The following is an 18,396-nucleotide window of genomic DNA, read 5'->3' as shown; positions in this document are numbered from 1 at the left end:
TTTGGGAATCATTCCTTGCTTTATGGTTCAAGACTACTGCTACAGAAACTCAGGGAGACCCTATCTTTCAAAGCTTTAGAGGCATGGGAGAATTAAACTAAAAGCACAGTTTGTGGAATCAAACCTGGTCAAACATAATTCTGTCCTCCATGTGACTAGGACAAGCTATTTGACCCTGGTCTCAGTTTCCTCATCTGGAAAGTAGGGACAATGCCTTCTTTCTGAAATTATTGTGAGGGAGCTTGATGCACAAATCCTGCTGTCAAATTCTTGGAAAAACTCTCTGTCAAAGCTCCAATATCCAATCTTGCCTCCTAGGACTTAAATCTACTTGGAATCATCAGCACATGCTTGATTATAGGTCATACAGTACATGCATGAGCTGAATTTTGGGTGCTGTAGCTAATAAAGGAAGATTTTCTGAAGGTAGCAGGACTTGAAGGGTCTTGGAATTAGAGATTTTTGTCAGGAAGACCTGTCACCCAGAGAAACAAAACCTCAGGAGGCTGAAAGAATTCAGCTCTCTGCTGCCTGCCCAGTTGAAGGAGCTTGCCCTTTGACTACTCTTTTAAGGGAAGGTGTGTAGGTGGAGAGGAAAGGAAGGAGTAAAGAAAAGCTATTATCATTTATGGGACACTTTTATGAGGCAAGTTGATCATTAGCCCCATTTTGTAGGTAAGGAAACTAAGGATTGTTATTACTGATATCAAGCTAGATTGGCCAAGCAATGTACTTATTTATCTGCTGTGTGAAAGACCGATTCCTTCACTTCCAAATAGTCGGGTAGTCTACTAGGCTGGGTCCTTTATCAGTACTGTCTAAATAATCAGCACAGGGAACTGAGGATCTTCTTTACAGGACTATGACTTGGCCCAGAGCCTAGCATGATGTAAGTATAAATGAAAGGGTTTTTTTTTGCAACTCATAAATGAAAGTTCTTATCACTGTCACTTGTTAGTAAATTTATTACTACACTCTCATTAGTGGGGATTCAAAAGTAAATGAGCTCCCTCCTGTCTTATAGGAAGTTAGCCTAGTGAGAAGGGAGGGGGAGGATAAAAATTTCTCAATATAGTTGTTTTACTCTATAATTTACAAAGTATGTTTACTATCCTATCTCTTTGAATTCTTAAAACAACCTCACGAGGAAGGCAACTTCCCATTTTAAAGGTAAGAGAACTGAGGCTCAATGGGCTCCAGTTGCTCAGATATTATAAAAATATTAATAATATATGAAATAAGATAACTTTAGGGGAAGCATACTTTTATTAGGTTCATCTATATGTTAAAAGCAATAAAATGTATTCATTATGTAAGGCACATGGAGCAAAGCCTGTTTTGTTACAGAATATATAGAAGGTAGCTTTTTAAAAATTTATTTACTTATTTATTTTACCAGAGCACTACTCAGCTCTGGCTTACAGTGGTGCTAGCAATTTAGAATTATCAATTTTTTTTTAATGAACAAATGACACAGAGAAAAACAAGAAGAGAGAAAGAGAGACACAGAGGAACAAAACCTCAGGAGGGTGAAAGAATTCAGCTCTCTGCTTATTTCATCTCTGGCTTATGGTGGTACTGGGGATAGAACCTGGGACTTCAGAGCCTCAGACATGAAATTCTTTTGCATTACCATATATACATACATATGACTAAAAATATATATTTGCTTATTTTTATTTAAAGTTTATTGTTGTTGTCTTTATTTATTGGATAGAGACAGACAGAAATTGAGAGGGGAGAGACAGAGAGACACCTGCAGCCCTGCTTTACCACTCGTGAAGATTTCCCTCTGCAAGTGGGGGCCAGGGGCTCAAACCCAGGTCCTTGTACACTGTAATATGTGCGCTTAACCAGGTGTGCCACCACCCAGCTCTTTTGTTTATTTATTTATTGCCACCAGGGTTATCAGTGGGGCTCAGTGCCAGCACTACAAATCCACTACTCCCAGCAGCCATTTCTTTCATTCTCTTTCTTCCTTTCTTACTCCTTTTTGTCTCTCTCTCTTTCTCTTTCTCTCTCTCTCTTTAGTGGATAGGACAGACAGAAATTGAGAGCAGATGGGGAGATAGTGAGAAAGACGCCTGCAGACTTACTTCACTGCTTGTAAAGCAACCCCCTGAAGGTGGGGAGCAGGGACTGGAACTCAGTCCTTGCACATGGTAACATATGCACTTAACCTAGTGTGCCACTGTCCAGGTACCCAATTTATTTATTTATCAACATGAAAGAGAAGGAAAGAACAAGAACATCACTTTGGCACATGCAATTCCAGGGATCAAACTTAGGACCTCCTGCTTTTTGAAGCCCAAATGGTCTAGCCACTGAAGAACTTTCCAGGCCACTAAACAATTATATATACCAGAGCAGTGCTCAATTTGAACCTGGGACCTCAAAGCTTCAGGTATGTAGGTCTTTGCATAACTATTTATGCTACCCCCAACACAACCAGGCTTTTTTTTCTTTATTGGGGAATTAATGTTTTATGTTCAACAGTAAATACAATAGTTTGCACATGCATAACATTCCCCAGTTTCCCATATAACAATACAACCCTCACTAGGTCCTCTGTCATCCTTCTTGGACCTGTATTCTCCTCACCCACCCACCCACCCACCCCAGAGTCTTTTACTTTGGTGCGGTAACAACCAGGCTTTTAAGAGCTCTCATTTATGAAGCAATGATGCTGTACCAGTTTTTTGTTTGTTTGTTTGTTTGTTTGTTTTTGTTTAGACTGAGGCAGAGAGAGTGTGTGAGAGAAATAGACCAGAGCACTGAAGCTTCCTCCAATGCACTGATGACTGAGCTTGAGCCTAGTTTGCATACCTGGCAAAACAGCACATTATCCAAGTAAGATATTTAACCAACTCTGTGGCAGACATTCTTATACATTTCTCTAGTTCTCACAACAATACTAAAATGTAGAAGTGATGAGCCTCCTTTCACAAATGAGAGGCCAAGGCTCGGAGAGATGAAGTTACATGTCTAATGTCACACAGCAAGGAAAGGATGGAGCCAGGTCTTGGAGCCCAGTTCTGACACTCAGGTTAAGATGCTGGAGCCAAGACTTCTTCTCATGTTAGGTTTACCAGAGAATATGCTTCTTCTGAGAGGCCATCAGTTTTTCTTGCCTTACTCCACAGAGCATGGTAAGCAAGAGAAATGAGCAAGCAGTTCAGGCCATGAGGGCCTGTTTCAGTCCATTTGGGAAGCAGCATAGCACAGTCTTCTTCATGTGTGTTTACATTCACATGTACAAATGTGACTCTGTGAAGTTGGCTAGTTGCCACGTCTCAAAAAGTCATGTGGCAAAAATCTAATAATCTCTGTTTACTAAAAAAAAAAAAAAAAAAAAGAATATTATAATTTTGTTTTTTAATATTTTATTTATTTTAATGAGAAAGAGACCAGAATACTGCTGAGCTCTGGTTTATGGTGGTGCTAGGGACTGACCCTGAGACCTCCGAGCCTCAGGTATGCAAGTCTTCTTCTATAACTATTATGCTGTTTCTCCAGAGAATGATTTTTTAAAAAATATTTATTTATTCCCTTTTGTTGTCTTTGTTGTTTTTATGGTTGTAGTTATTATTGTTGTTGTTGATGTCATCGTTGTTGGGTAGGACAGAGAGAAATGAAGAGAGGAGGGGAAGACAGAGAGGGGGAGAGAAAGATAGACACTGCAAACCTGCTTCACTGCCTGTGAAGCGACTCCCTTGCAGATGGGGATCCCGGGGCTCGAACCGGGGTCCTTACGCCGGTCCTTGCACTCTGCGCCACCTGCGCTTAACCCGCTGTGCTACAGCCCGACTCCCGAGAATGCTTTTTAAAAAATATATTTATTTATTTCCTTTTCTTGCCCTTGTTGTTTTATTGTTGTAGTTATTATTGTTGTTATTGATGTCATCGTTGTTAGATAGGACAGAGAGAAATGGCAAGAGGAGGGGAGAGAAAGACATCTGCAGACCTGCTTCACCGCTTGTAAAGCGACTGCCCTGCAGATGGGGAGCCGGGGGCTCCAACCAGGATCCTTACACTGGTCCTTGTACTTTATGCCACCTTCACTTAACCCACTGCGCTACCACCCAACTCCCTAATTTTATTTTTTAAAACGATTTACTTTATGTATTTCATAAATTGTAGGTAGCTAGAGAGAGAGAAAGAGAGAGATGCCAGAGTATAACTCTGTTACATGCAGTGCCAGGGATCAAACTCAGGACCCCATGCTTGTGAGTCTAACACTTTACCCACTATACTACCTCCAGGACCTAATGACATACTTTGATTTTATATTAAAACACAGATGGCTGTAGAATGTCTGAGAGTACAAACCTCACTAAGTCTACTAAGATAAAGGATGCTTAAAGTAGCATTTCAATGTTTGTTATTATGTACCAAGACTAGTCTAAGAGTTCTACATTTTAACTAACTGCTAATTTAATTCTTGCCAGCAACTGTCTGTGGCATGAATTTCTTTTTCTTTTTTTAAAAGAATTTGTGTATTCATTCATGAGAAAGATAGGAAGAGAGAGAAAGAACTAGACACCACTCTGGCATATGTGCTGCCAGTGATTGAACCCAGGACCTCATGGTTGAGAATCCAATGCCTTATGCCCTGTGCCACCTCCCAGGCCACTTTTTTTTATTTTATTTTATTTTATTATTTATTTTCCCTTTTGTTGGCCTTTTTAATTGTTGGTGTAGTTATTATTGTTGTTATTGATGTCGTCATTGTTAGATAGGACAGAGAGAAATGGAGAGAGGAAGGGAAAACAGAGGGGAGAAAGATAGATACCTGCAGACCTGCTTTACCGCCTGTGAAGCAACTCCCTGCAGCTCTAACTGGGATCCTTACACCAGGTCCTTGCGCTTCATACCATGTGTGCTTAACCTGCTGCACTACCGCCCAACTCCCTTTTTCCCTTTTTTTATGGTTGTCCCAGGGCTTCACGTCTCCCATCCAAAATTTACTGTTTCTTTCTTATTTAATTGAGGGGTTAATGCTTTATGGTACAGTCATTAACATATGCATACAATTTTATTATGTATCAGGTTCCCAAAGTCTTCTTCCTCTCCTCCCTCCCCGTAGTCTTTTACTTTGGTGCAATACAGCAAACATTTTATACAGGTCACCCACCTGCAGGGGGATCGCTTCACAGGTGGTGAAGCAGGTCTGTCTATCTTTCTCTCCCCCTCTCTTTCTTCCTGTCCTCTCTTAATTTCTCTCTGTCCTAGCAAAAAAAAAAAAAAAAAACCAAAAACCCTTTGTGGTCCTCCATAGGACCTTGCCCTCAACTTGAATCAACAATGGTAGAGAATGGTCCAGCCTCCCTTTGGAGGCTGGACAACATACTCTGTGCTACACCTGAGGAAGATGGGTCCTGATATTAGGGCACCTTGGAATGTTCCTACTCATGACCACAGAAAATGAGCTTAGATCTACAGGGATGCAGAGGTCCCATAGACTCTTAAGCTGAATATGGGACCCAGATGACATCAAATCAATGGGGTTTACAGTCAACAATATTTATACCCCTTCTCCATATTTGGGAGCTACTCTCTTCCCTGATCCAGCTTTCTGGTCCTTTTTCTAGCCATAACATCATCTCCCCAGACAATGGCTTGGCTCCACCTGCATATTAGATTTCAGGCTCGGGGAAAAGAAAAAACTAGTATAGCCACAGGCCCTTTGGAATATAACTAAAATATGTCTACTAGCTATCTACAAAAACGGAGAGACACACACACACACCGACAACTCTTCATCTACACTATTCCAGCCTTTAGGTTCATGATTAGTAAACAATTTGTTTGGCTTTATATATTAGCTTTCTTTTCAGCCACCAGGTTCCAGATGCTAGCATGATGCCAACCAGACTTCCCTGGACAGGCAACCCCAACAAAGTGTCCTGGAGCTCCGATTCCCCAGAACCCTGCCCCACTAGGGAAAGAGAGAGGTAGGCTGGGAGTATGGACGGACCTGTCAATGCCCAAACTCAGCGGGGCAGCCAGACCTTCCACTTTCTGCATCCCACAGTGACCTTGGATCCATACTCCCAGAGGGTTAAAGAATAGGAAAGCTATCAAGGGAGGGGATGGGATATGGAGTTCTGGTGGTGGGAATTGTGTGGAGTTGTACCCCTCTTATTCTATGGTTTTGTCAGTGTTTCCTTTTTATAAATAAAATAAAATAATTCATACAGGAAAAAACCATAGCACTGAAGCTTTCTTCAGTGTAGTAAGGGCCAGACTAGAACCTGGGTCATATAGGGAGCAAAGTAGCACACTGAACAAGTAAATCCTTTTGCCAGCTCAGTATGGACATTTCTTTCTCTCTTTCTTTCATCCTTTTCTTCTTTCTTTTTTCTGTATTTAAAATTTATTTATTTATTTTATTATTATTGGATAGAAATAGGTAGAAATTGAGAGGGAGAGATAGTGAGGGAAAGAGAAAGAGAGATGCCTGCAGCCCTACTTCACCACTTGTGAAACATTTCCCTGCAGGTGGGAACTAGGAGCTTGAACTTGGGTCCTTGTGCACTGTAATGTGTGTAACCAGGTGCATCACCACCTGGCCCCCAGTATGGGCTTTTCTTACCCAAACTTATAGATGCAGAACCTGAGGACCAAAACCAGTCAAGTATTTTGTCCTAATTCACAAAGCTAGTAACTGGAGAAGTATGGGCACAAACAGGCATTTGAACAGCCCAACATTAGAGTGTCTGTAATAGCTGTTGCTTACCAAACTGAAAGTTTACACTAATGATGTCTGGTTGAGAATGATGATGAAGAAGCAACTAGAAAGGAATGCAGAGGTAGATAAGCATTAGATTACAGGACTTGCACGCATGAAGTCCCATATTTATTCCTTTGTAAAACATATGCCAGACCTCAGTATTGCTTTGCTCTCTCATAAAATTAAATCTTTTTTAAAAAGAAGCCACTAGGGAGGGCCATGCAGTGGTGCACTTGGTTGAGCACATGTTACCATGTGCAAAGATCTGGATTTGAGCCCCCATACCCCACCTGCAAGGGGGATACTTCACAAGCAGTGAAGCAGGTGTCTATCTTTCGTTATCTCCCCCTTCCCTGTCAATTTCTCTTTGTCCTTTCAGATAAAATAAAAAAAAAAAAAAAAGGCCACTGGGAGTGATGGATTTACATGCCAGCACCATGTCCCAGAAATAATCCTGGTGGCAACTAAAAAAAAAAGTAAGGGATGGGGAGATAGCATAATGGTTATGCAAATAGACTTTCATGCTGAAGGCACCAAAGTCCTAGGTTCAATCCCCAGCACCACCTGAAGCCAGAGCTGACTAGTGCTCTGGCAAAAAAAAAAAAAAAAAAAAAAAAGCAGTTAGAGCAATAAAAGCTTAATGTTTATACAAAAGACTTCCATGCCTGAGGCTTTAAAGTCCAGGTTCAAATTCAATCCCAGGTACCACCAGAAGCTAGAGTTGAACAATGCTCTGATGAAGAAAAGAAACGGGGGCTGAGTGGTGGCACACCTGGTTGAACGCACATGTTACAATGGGCAAGGACCTGGGTTCAAGCTCCCAGTCCCTACCTGTAGGGTGAAAACTTTGCAAGTGATAAAGCAGGTCTGTAGGTGTCTCTCTCTGTCTCTCTCTCTCCCTCTCCCTCTCTATTTCACTCTTCCTCCTGATTTCTGGCTGTCTCCATCTAATAAATAAATATTGGTGGCTATAAAAACTAAGGGCTGGGAGATTGCATAATGATTATGGAAAAAGCCTTTCATCCTTCATGCCTGAGGCAACAAAGTTCCCGGGTTCAACCTCCCCTACCATCATAAGCCAGAACTGTGTACTGGCAAGAATAAATAAATACTTAATTAGTAATAAATAAATAAGTTTTTTTAAAGGCAAACATGAAGCTTTTTTATTTTCTCTACTTTTTAAATTTTGTATTATCCTTATTTTATTGATTGATTGATTTAATTATGATCAATAAGTGTGTTCAATAAGAGTGGTACAATATCATACAATTCCCACCACCAGAATTCCTTATCCCATCCCCTCCATTGGAAGCTTTCCTACTCTTTATCCCTCTGAGAGTGTGGGCCCAGGATCATTATGGGGTGCAGAAGGTGGAAGACAGTGGCTTCTGTAATTGCTTCTCTGCTGGATATGGATGTTGTCAGGTTAATCCACACCCCTAGCCTGTCTCTACCTTTTGCCTTTGTTTTTTAATTAATTTATTAAGTATTTATTTAGTTTTGCCAGTACACTGTTCAGTTCTGGCTTATGATGGTAGGGGAGGTTGAACCATGGGCTTTGGAGCCTCAGACATGAAAGCATGAAAGGTTCCTGGGGGTTTGTTTGTTTATTTTTTGCAAAACCTTTATGCTATCTCTCCCACCCAAGAAGGAGAATAAAGCAGTTAGTGCTCTTTCACCTTCCTCTTGATAAAATATAAGGGCTGCCAGAGGTAAAGCAGCTCCTCTGTGCCAGATATTCTACTTCTGTTATCTTGTTTAATTCTTCTAACAACCCTACAAAAGAAGTACTTTGGGTAGTTTTGTAAGTGAAAGCTGACAGGTTCAGGAAATTGCATCACTTAGCAGGTCACACAGCTAGGAGACAGAAATAGGATTTGCACACAGGTCTGTTGGTTCACAAAGCTGTTGTTTATACCTGTGACTAAACCCTCTCTGGCATCTCAACCATGTGCTTCTTACCTCAACTCACGGTTTCTCTTCTAAAGAAGGGTGAACTGGTTCCAGATCAGGTTGTGCCTAGTGAGGTTCATAGAGTCTGAAATACCCTTCATCCACCATCTGGGAATACACTTGTCAAGAAATAAACACAGAGACCAGACAGTGGTGCATCCAGTTGAACACACACAAAATCATGTGCAAAGACCTGGGTTCAAGCCCCAAGTTCCCATCTGCAGGGGAGAAGTTGCCCAAGCAGTGAAGCAAGACTGCAGGTGTCTCTTTCTCTCTCCCTCTCTATTGCTTTCTCCCCTCTCAATTTCTCTCTATCCTGTCAAAATTAAAGAAACAACAATAAATTATTAAAAGGAAAGTCATTTTTAAAAAGAAATAAATTGGGAATTCGTCGGTAACGCAGCAGGTGTAGTGCACATGGCGCAAAGTGCAAGGACCAGCATAAGGATCCTGGTTCAAGCCCCTGGCTCCCCACCTGCAGGGGAGTCACCTCACAGGCAGTGAAGCAGGTCTGCAGGTGTCTATCTTTCCCCTTCTCTGTCTTCCCCTCCTCTCTCCATTTCTCTCTGTCCTATCCAACAACGATGACATCAATAACAACAACAATAATAACTACAAAAAATAACAATAATAACTACAAAAAAATAACAAGGGCAACAAAAAGGGAAAATAAATAAATACTTAAAATTAAAAAAAGAAAGAAAGAAGTGAGATGGGATAGATAGCATAATGTTTATGCAAAGAAACTTTCATGTCTGAGGCTCTGAAGTCCCAGATTCAATTCATTGCATCACCATTAACCAGAGCTGATCGGTGCTCTGGTAATAAATAAATAAATAAATAAATAAAATTAAAAAAAAATAAACAGAAATTCCATGCTGAGCATTGACTGGGAGCCTGAAAATCTGATTTCTAGTCCATGAGAGGGATTTTTCTTTTTTTTTTTTTTTTTTTTAAGATTTTTTAATTGTTTTATTCTATTCATTTGTTAATGAGAAAGATAGGAGAGAGAAAGAACCAAACATCACTTTAATACATGTGTTTCCAGGGACCGAACTCAGGACCTCATGCTTGAGAGTCCAATGCCTTATTCACTGCTCTACCTTGCAGACCACTAAAGATTTATTTTTTAATGAGAAAGACAGTAGGAGAGAAAGAACCAGACATCACTCTGGTACATGTGCTGCTGGGGATTGAACTTGAGACCTCATGCTTGAGAGTCCAGTGCTTTATTCATTGTGCTACCTCCCAGACACTAAGGGGGGTTTTTCTACAGGATACTAGATGAGTCATTTTTCCCTCTGGGACTCAGTTTCTCTATCTATGAAACAAAGATAGGAACACTGGGTGCAACTTTTTTGAGTGTATGCTCTGTGCTGGCATGCTCTGTGCTCGGTGCTTTACATGAAGTTCCTCCCTAAATCTTCACTGTTACTCCATACACAGGTTTCAGGTTCCTGGCAGTATTGCAGGTGGGAGTCTGAGACTCTGAGAGATGAAGTTGCTTATCCACAGTGGCTGATCCTGGTTGGGCTAGGCTGGAGTCCTCCTTTAGTCCCTATGCTATTCCTCCAGGCACCAGATTGTCCTACTGATCAGATGTTCCTAAGTGTGAATAAAAGAGTTGTGAAGAGCACAGTGTTGGTCAATCTGTGTTGGACCATGTCAATGACATTGCCATCCTAGGAAGATGATAGAGGGATTATGCTAAGAATCTGACAATCAGGGGCCTGGTGATAGTGTAGTGGGTTAAGTGCACATGGCAGAAAGCACAAGGACTGGCGCAAGGCTCCCGGTTTGAGCCCCTGGCTCCCCACCTCCAGGGAGGTCGCTTCACAGGTGGTGAAGCAGGTCTGCAGGTGTCTATTTTTCTCTTCCCCTCCTCTCTCAATTTCTATCTGTCCTATCCAAGAACAACAGCAAGGGAAAAATGGCCTCCAGGAGCAGTGGATTCAGAGTGCAGGCACCGAGCCCCAGCAATAACCCTGGAGGCAAAAAAAAAAAAAAAAAAAAAAAGAATCTGACATAGTAGTTGGGGTTAGACACTTTGTTTATGCCTTTTTTTGCCACCAAAAACCATAGTTTCTAAGAGCCTGTCAACAATTTACTGTTCTAGGAGACCTGATTGGGAAAGGCCAACTTTGTATGATCCACACTGGCTTGTACAAAGTTTCAGAAGAGCTGTAAACTGCGGCTAGGAAAACAGCTCAACTGGTAGAGTTTCAGACTTCCATGCCTGAGGTCCCCAGTTGGATTCCTGGCCCACATATGCCAGAATGGTGCTCTGACTTCTCTCACTCTCTCCTGTGAAACACTCTCATATAATAAATAAACATCTCTTAAAAAAAATTTTTTTAAGCTGTAGACATCCATATCACTGAGTGTGGAGGTTATGGTGAAGACCCTGGCTTTTGACTCCACAGTAACCTTGGCAAATGCCTAATATCTGGGAGTCTTGTATGGAATGAAATGGAGGTAGTGACCCAGGCTTCTGTTTCTGTATAGATTGAAATGCTGCACAGCAGTGAATGTTCTTTTAAATGTTTCTGCTGTAGTCTTTGTAATGTGTGCACTTAACAAGGTGTGCCACCTCCTGGTCCAGCTGTAGTCTTTGTATATGGAGTCAAATATGCAGTGGAAATGTCATTGGCATGCTGTTGGACCAACACTTAGGCCTCTGGAGACCCACCTAGCTGAAGACTGGAAAGAAGCTGGGATCGGCCCTTCACACATCTGGACCCACAAGACCTACCAGGGACCCTAGGGAAGGGACTTTTGTGAACTGGGTGGTGGTTTATGAGGGAGGTGTCTGAGTTGGAAGCTTGGCCATCTGTCCTGATGGTCCCTAAGTCCTCCTCACAGCTTCCATGTATAGTGGCTCATACTCCAGTATATTTCAAATGCTAGGAATGCTATAGGTAAAAAGGAAAGCAAGGTTCAGAAGAAACTAGATCAGTTAACAGGCAGATTATTCTGGGGAATCTGTTCTGCATTGGGCACCCTCATTGCCACACAATGCACACTTTTAGCCCCAAATCTACCAACTGCCAGCTGGCCAGTAGCCACCTCAACTTAGGGTAATGAGTTCCATATGTTTCCATAAGGACCCAGCTAAGCTTTTCCCCAGCAGTTCTTAAAGAGTGTTCACTCCTCTCCCTGCTTCCCACTCATGCTTGGCCACCTAGTTCCATTTGCTCCTAATGAGGCTGAGAGGGCAGGGGCTGGGTACAAGGAGACTTTTAAGGAATGACAAGGAGACTTTTAGGGAAGCACTATTCACTGATTTCACATATCCAGACCCTCAGGGAGGGGAAAGGGCTGGTGATAGCCCCTTCTGCTCCCTCCCTCTGCAAGACCTATGGGTGAGTTAGCCTCTCTGGGCCTCAGCTGCCCCACCTCTGAAGTGGGACTAACAATCAGGCAGGGTAGGCAGAGTGCCACAAAGAACTCTGGATAGGAAGGTAGGAGGCTATCATGACTGCTGATTTGCAGTGTGTTTCTGAGCTACCTCCTTCCCCTCTCTAGACTACATTTATGACCTCTGTCCCTAACAGGCTTTCAAAAGTACAGGAAAGAACATCAACTTAGCTGTTAAACATGGGTGGTTCCAGATGTCCTCCCACCACAGCCAGAATTACTCCAGTCCCTGCTCTGTTTGACTAAATGTCCTGCTCAATGCGGGCTCCTGCTCGCAACTTCTGGCAAAATGTAGGAGCAGAGTGGTGTTGAGGAGAGGGAATATCCCCAGATGGAAGGTCAGCTCTACACTACTTGGGTGGTGAAGAGGAGGCTATGGTAACTCCCATCCATGGAAGGCAAAAAATCTGAGTTCAGAGGGCTCCAATCCTTCTCCCCTTATCTGACTTGTCAAAGGCAACCCAAATCCTAGTGTTAGGAGGCGACCGACTACCCAGAACCCGACCGTCCACTGACCCTTCCTAAAGACCAGTACAGACCCTGACTGCTTCTCACAGATGGCCTCTCACAGCCTCTCTGTTAAACAGGGTCAGAGCGGTGGCTGCTTTCTATCCTCATCCATTCCCAAGCCGTGCCGCCACCGTCTGGCCAAACCCTAACTCTGGTCACCCTCTGACCCCTGATTTCAGTCATAAAGGTACCCCTTGACCTTGCCACTGACCCATAACAGGACAAACAATCAGAGAACCATTAAGGGCTAAAGTCTGAGTGAAACAGGACATCTTGGAGCGGAATGAAAGGGGTTGGGGAGGGGTTGGACTGGAATGCAGGACAGAGGCTTCCCGAGAGGACCCCGGTGGGCCCGGGTCGGGGAGGCCTTGCACGGGGCACATCGCAGGCGCTCGAGGAATTTGAATTGCCTGAAAGAATGACGGAAGGAAGGAACGCGGTGTGATTCAGCTCGGCCGCCCGGCCAGGGCAAAGCTGCCGAGGCAGGAAGCGTGTTGGGGGCGCAGCGAGGCTGCCGCGGCCCAGGCGCAGCTGGGGGCTGCGGCAGAGCAGTCGGGTCAGCGACTCGGCTGGGTGGGGAGCCCCCCAGGCTGCGAGGCTGGGAACCGCGAGGCTGCGCTGCTGGCAGGGCGGAGGGGGCGCCGCGAGGCTCCGGATGGGCTGGGAGCCCCGCCCGCAGGCTGTGGAGGGAGCCGGAGCCAGAGCGGAGCCAGAGCTCAGACATCCGGGCGCCAGCGAACACCTGCGAGCGGCCCCCAAGGCCCGCGGGGGGAGCGCGGGTCGCGGGGCGGGGGCGGGGATGACGGTCACGCCCACCGGGCTCCAGGCCACGTGGGTCGCGCCTCCGCCCCCGCCCGGGCTGAGAGCAGCCGTGAGCGCCCTGGGGCTCTCTCCGCGAAGAGCGGGGAGCGCGGGTCGAGGAAACCCCGATCCTGGAAGCAAAGGACAAACTATTAGGGGGATGTCCAGGAGTTGGGGGATGGAGAAGAGTGGTGAGCATGAGAGGTGATGTGGGCAGGAAGACAGATAATTGAAGATTATCGCGTGGATCCACAGCTAAGGAAAGCTATAACTGGCCTTCTTGAAAGGGCACCATCTCTGAGGGCACAGACATTAGTTTGAATCCTGCTTTTTTGTTGTTTTGTTTTGATTTAGGAGCTGTGTGATCACGGGCTCCTAAATTACTGCACCTGTGTTTTAATCTACCAAATTCAAAATCCCTCCCAAATGTCTGTGTTTGAGTTAATATGATAGTAAATGTAAGAGTGAATCTCGCATTTCAGGGAGTCTGGTTGATGTTTCATGTGTGTTATTTTTAATCTGAATCACACCTGCAAGGGAAGTACCATCATTCCCCTTTTACAAATAAGGGGGACACCTGGGGTGGCTTTAGGGTTTTTTATTCAGTAAGCATTCGCTGGGAACCAAATGCATGTCAGGGTTAGAGACTGGCTAGAGGAAAGAGCCAACCTGGAACAGAAGTAAGGACTTGGCCTTTGAAGCTTAGATGGAACTGGTTTTACTATTCCTTGCTGTGTGGCTCTGATCAAGCTTTTCAGCCTCTCTAAGTCTGTTCAGTCTGTAAAACAGGGATAATTATGCCCACTTCACTAGGCTGTGGTGAGGATTAGAAAAATTTAAGGTAAAATAGAGCCTGGCACCTGGTAGGCATTCAATAAGTGTTTATGACAGAAGACACTGTCCCCACTCTTGAGTGTTTTCAGACTGAGGGCCAAATTGCTTTCACTCTCTAATGACTAATGAATTGGCATGCTGGTTTCAGCTTTTGTCCCTGCCACCTGAAAAGCTCAGTCTCAGCGGACCTGACAAGCAATTTCCTTGGAATTAGCTTAATAATACCTTGTAGGTGTGTGATGCATTTCAAAGAACTTTCCCACCATTATCTTCAGTCCTGGGAGGCAGCAGTACAAGAACCAACTGTGAGGTGAGAGAGAATTGAGAGGTGAAGTGGTTTGCTCAAGGTCATATGGCAGATGAGTGACTCCCTAGCCTTCCACAGTCATCCCCACACACAAAGAAAAAAGAAAAGTGGGCAGGAAGTAACATACTGTGGAAACAAGGGTACAGGGAAGTGAGTCCAGTTGTCTGGCCCTATTGCAATTAATGATGTGATGTGGGAACACACTGGATGCCTCTGAACTGCTCTTTGTGGAGATTGGGGCTCAAGAGTCTGTTTCTTGCTTGGCATATGGCAGTGCAGGGAGTTGTACTTTTGTGTTATCTCCAGAGCCAACACATATACCTACAAAACAATCTAAGGTTGACCCAGCCTGGCCTGGGTCCTGCAATTCCTTAGTTTGAATCCCTCACACAGGGAAGCAGAGCTTCCCAAGGGACTGCAGGCCTGCTGTTGCTCCACAAAATTGTGTGTATTTCCTGAAGAGAGTATTCATACTTTCCATCATATCAGAGGAGACTAGGGAACAGGTTGAGAACCACTGTTTGGCTGGGAAGGTGGTTGGCAAAGACAGGTTGCCTCCCCACATGCCCCTGCTCACCCTGAAAGCTCACCAGGTTGAGGCTGAAGAGTGATGTGACTTGTTTGTTATGAAATATTTTAATAATTTATGCCAAGGGCCAACACAATGAGATCATATCATAAATAGTAATCTTGTGAGGCCAGGTGCCTAGTGGAGACCACCGTGGTGCTGCCAGGTGTGTGTGTGGGGATCTAGGTTGGGGTCCTTACCCTCTGCTTTACTTCTAGGTCTGGTCCCATGTAGTGACCCATCTTATCTCATACTCCTGTTCACCAATATTGTAAGCATTGTACTTAATATTAAATCCACCTCTGCCCCTCCAGGGACTACGAAAAGTCTGATTCAGACCCATTATTCACTAAATCTGTTTCCCAATTCCAAAATAGGGATAAAGGTGTTTTCAAAGTGGGCTCCCAGTGGGGGTGTTATGGGAAAAAACCAGTGAAACAAAGGATGTGGGGGTCTCATACAAATCAACTCATGATTAGAAGTACTTGATAGGGAGTCTCAGGCGGTAGCGCAGCAGGTTAAGCGCACGTGGCGCAAAGCGCAAGGACTAGCGTAAGGAGCTTGGTTCAAGCCCCTGGCTCCCCACCTGCAGAGGAATCTCTTCACAAGCGGTGAAGCAGGTCTGCAGGTGTCTATCTTTCTCTCCCCCTCTGTCTTTCCCTCCTCTCTCCATTTCTCTCTGTCCTATCTAACAACGACATCACTAATAACTACAACAATAAGACAACAGAGGCAACAAAAGGGAATAAAAATAAAAATAATTTTAAAAAAAGTACTTGATAAAGAACTGGTACCATTGCTTCCGAGTCAACACTAAAATTTTGATCAGTGGCAGAGGAACTGAAAATCCCAAGAGGTACACAAACTCAAGAGGATAAGTGAATCAGACCCAGCAAACTTGTTTATTCATCTCTGAAATGAATCTGTCAAGGGAAAGCTTCATTCCATAACTCCTCTTGGAACAGCCTAGTTACATTTAAGATGACAGTTTCCAGGGACCTAGGTACTCAGGAGAACTGATAGCTATCCTACAACTTGCTGGGTGAGCCTATTCCAGCTACTTTTTCTCTTCAGACTTATCTGTAAAAGAGGGGGCAGAGCCAAGATCTGTGCACCCAACTCTCTAGATGTGGGGTTTCCATCATGAGCCTTTTCCACTCTTCCCTCCACCCAGTCTTATCTGGGCACTTTCCCATCTCCCTTTTAAGGAAATAAGCACATGTTTTCCCAAGCTCCGAGGACATTAATTTACTTCCCTTAAAGTCAGCCTTTGTGAGTAAAAAAAAGTTAGTACTTAAGAAATCAAATTATGCACACAACTATTTAAAAACCATTTTATTATGCAAAATGTTAACTTTTATAAAAAGTTTAATATACATCGCATGGTTACAGAAAGTCACCTTCCTGCAAAAAAGGTACAAAAGCTATATACTCTATTATAGAGTTCATAATCAGGGCAACAGAGTCTCTCTCCAAGGAACCCAGAAAGATCAGCTCTACCTTGGCATAGTTTGGAGAGCAGCCAACCCCCCCCCCCTTCCCATACACACCTCCACACTCTGAAAATACAGTATTCAAAACGGGGGTGGAGTGGGGGCTGGGTGATGTTACCCAGCTGGTGCTGAGAGCTAGCTCTAGCTCTTCAGGCCACCCAGCTTCACAGTCCTTCGCTCCCGGACGCCAGGTCCAGCCTTGAGACAAGTTTTTTTTGTTGTTGTTGTGGGGGGGGGTGTCAACTGAGCTGGGCGAGGTTGGGGCCGATCCATGCCCAAGAGCTTCGGGCTGAGTAGAAGGTCCCCGAGTGAGTCCCAGGCGGAACGGGTGCCAGCACCTGCGTTCTGGGCGGGGGAAGAAAGAAGACCAGGGAGCAGTCAGTTTCCGCAGTGCGCCCAGGCGGGGGCTGTCCGCAGACTGGCCGGCGCCAGGGAGGAAACTTGGTCTCTACCTCCAGCTGATAACTCCGCGCCCCATGCTGCCCCCACCCGGCTGGCGCCAAAAGACCACAGGCGGAGCTTGCATCACCCCTCCCCTCTTGGAACTGACACTAGGTGGGAGGGGGCTGAGGAAGACACAGCTCCCTTTACAACCCCAAACACACGGCTGTTTTATTAAGGGAGACTTGTACCCACTCCACGGGACCTTGCCACTGGGAGAGGGCAAGGACAACATTATGTTTAAGGCTGAAACGCATACCAGATGGGAATTAGTTCATTCATTAGCAAGTTACTGGCCCTTCAGGCCTCAAGTTCCCTAAACCGGAGCATGGGAAATAAGAGGTAATTCCTTAATAGTCGTGTCAACTCCGGGGCTTGTGCTATAAGTACCCCACCCCCACCCTAGACAGCAGGGATATTCACCTGGAGGCGCCAGGACGGCTAGGTCAGTGGTAGAGGCTTCTCTTGTCGTTGGAGATCACAAGTTCTGGAGCGAGCTCTGCAGTCTGAAAGAAGAGAGGAAAGTTACAGAAGGCACTTGATTGTTCTAGGGGTCCAACAGCATCCCTTCCCTGGAGCTCAGCACTGTCCCGACTCTCACGTACACCCACCTGGATGGGAAGATGGGGACCGTCTGGGGGTCCAGGAGCCGGCTCGGCCAGGACCACCTGCAGGTCGAGGATGTAGTCGATGACGCGCTGCAAGATTTCCACCTGGCTAAGCTGAGTGCCTCGCGGGACTCCGGGTACCAGTTCCCGCAGACGTGAATAGCAATGGTTCATGTCGTCGAGAAGGCTCAGCGGCTCCTCTGCGCCTGGACCCTTGGTTCGGCCCCGCGCAATGGCCAGGCTGCGTTCCGACAAGCAGCACACCGCCTCGTAGCAGCCGCGCACCGGGCTCAGAGCCTTCATGCTGAGGGACGTGTTTGGAGGTGCTGAAAATAAACAAGAGAATCTGGAGAGAAGCCTTACAACGCTTGCAGTGCACGCTGGCAACCAGCGGCTGGTATTTATAGCACCCGCCTCTGGTCCACGCCTATTTATTCAAATATCATGCACGGTCCCGCCCCCTCCGACCCTGGGCGTTCACAGCCTAGTTAAATTGCAAACAGGTTTCTTCTGGCTGGTCTGAGGCCGAACGCCGCGCGGAGCCGCGGATTCAAAGAATGAGGAAGCGCTGATACTGGGAGAGGCGGGCTTCTTTGCTAGCAGAGATTTAAATAAAAATCACTTAAAACCATTAACTTTTAAGAATTTGCCTTTTCCTGGTAGCGCCCCAGATCTCTGTGCTCCCCTATCCCTGCCAGTCCACCCACAGCCTAGCACTAGTTCGAACCTAC

General features: G+C 45.1%; 1 protein-coding gene across 1 annotated transcript; it reads right to left on the bottom strand.

Moving 5' to 3' along the window:
- Positions 1-16,443: 16,443 nt before the first annotated feature.
- Positions 16,444-18,053, bottom strand: ID3 (inhibitor of DNA binding 3). Its single transcript, XM_007528738.3, has 3 exons — positions 17,669-18,053; positions 17,481-17,563; positions 16,444-16,961 (listed from the first exon to the last, which is right to left on the bottom strand). Exons 1-2 carry the CDS (start codon positions 17,966-17,968, stop codon positions 17,504-17,506), a joined length of 360 nt encoding a protein of 119 aa, XP_007528800.1. The 5' UTR covers positions 17,969-18,053; the 3' UTR covers positions 16,444-16,961; positions 17,481-17,503.
- Positions 18,054-18,396: the final 343 nt, after the last annotated feature.

Source organism: Erinaceus europaeus, chromosome 13 (assembly GCF_950295315.1).
Source record: "Erinaceus europaeus chromosome 13, mEriEur2.1, whole genome shotgun sequence".
Lineage (NCBI taxonomy): Eukaryota > Metazoa > Chordata > Mammalia > Eulipotyphla > Erinaceidae > Erinaceus > Erinaceus europaeus.
Note: the sequence above shows the minus strand (reverse complement) of the source record. Positions and strands in the feature narration are given on the sequence as shown.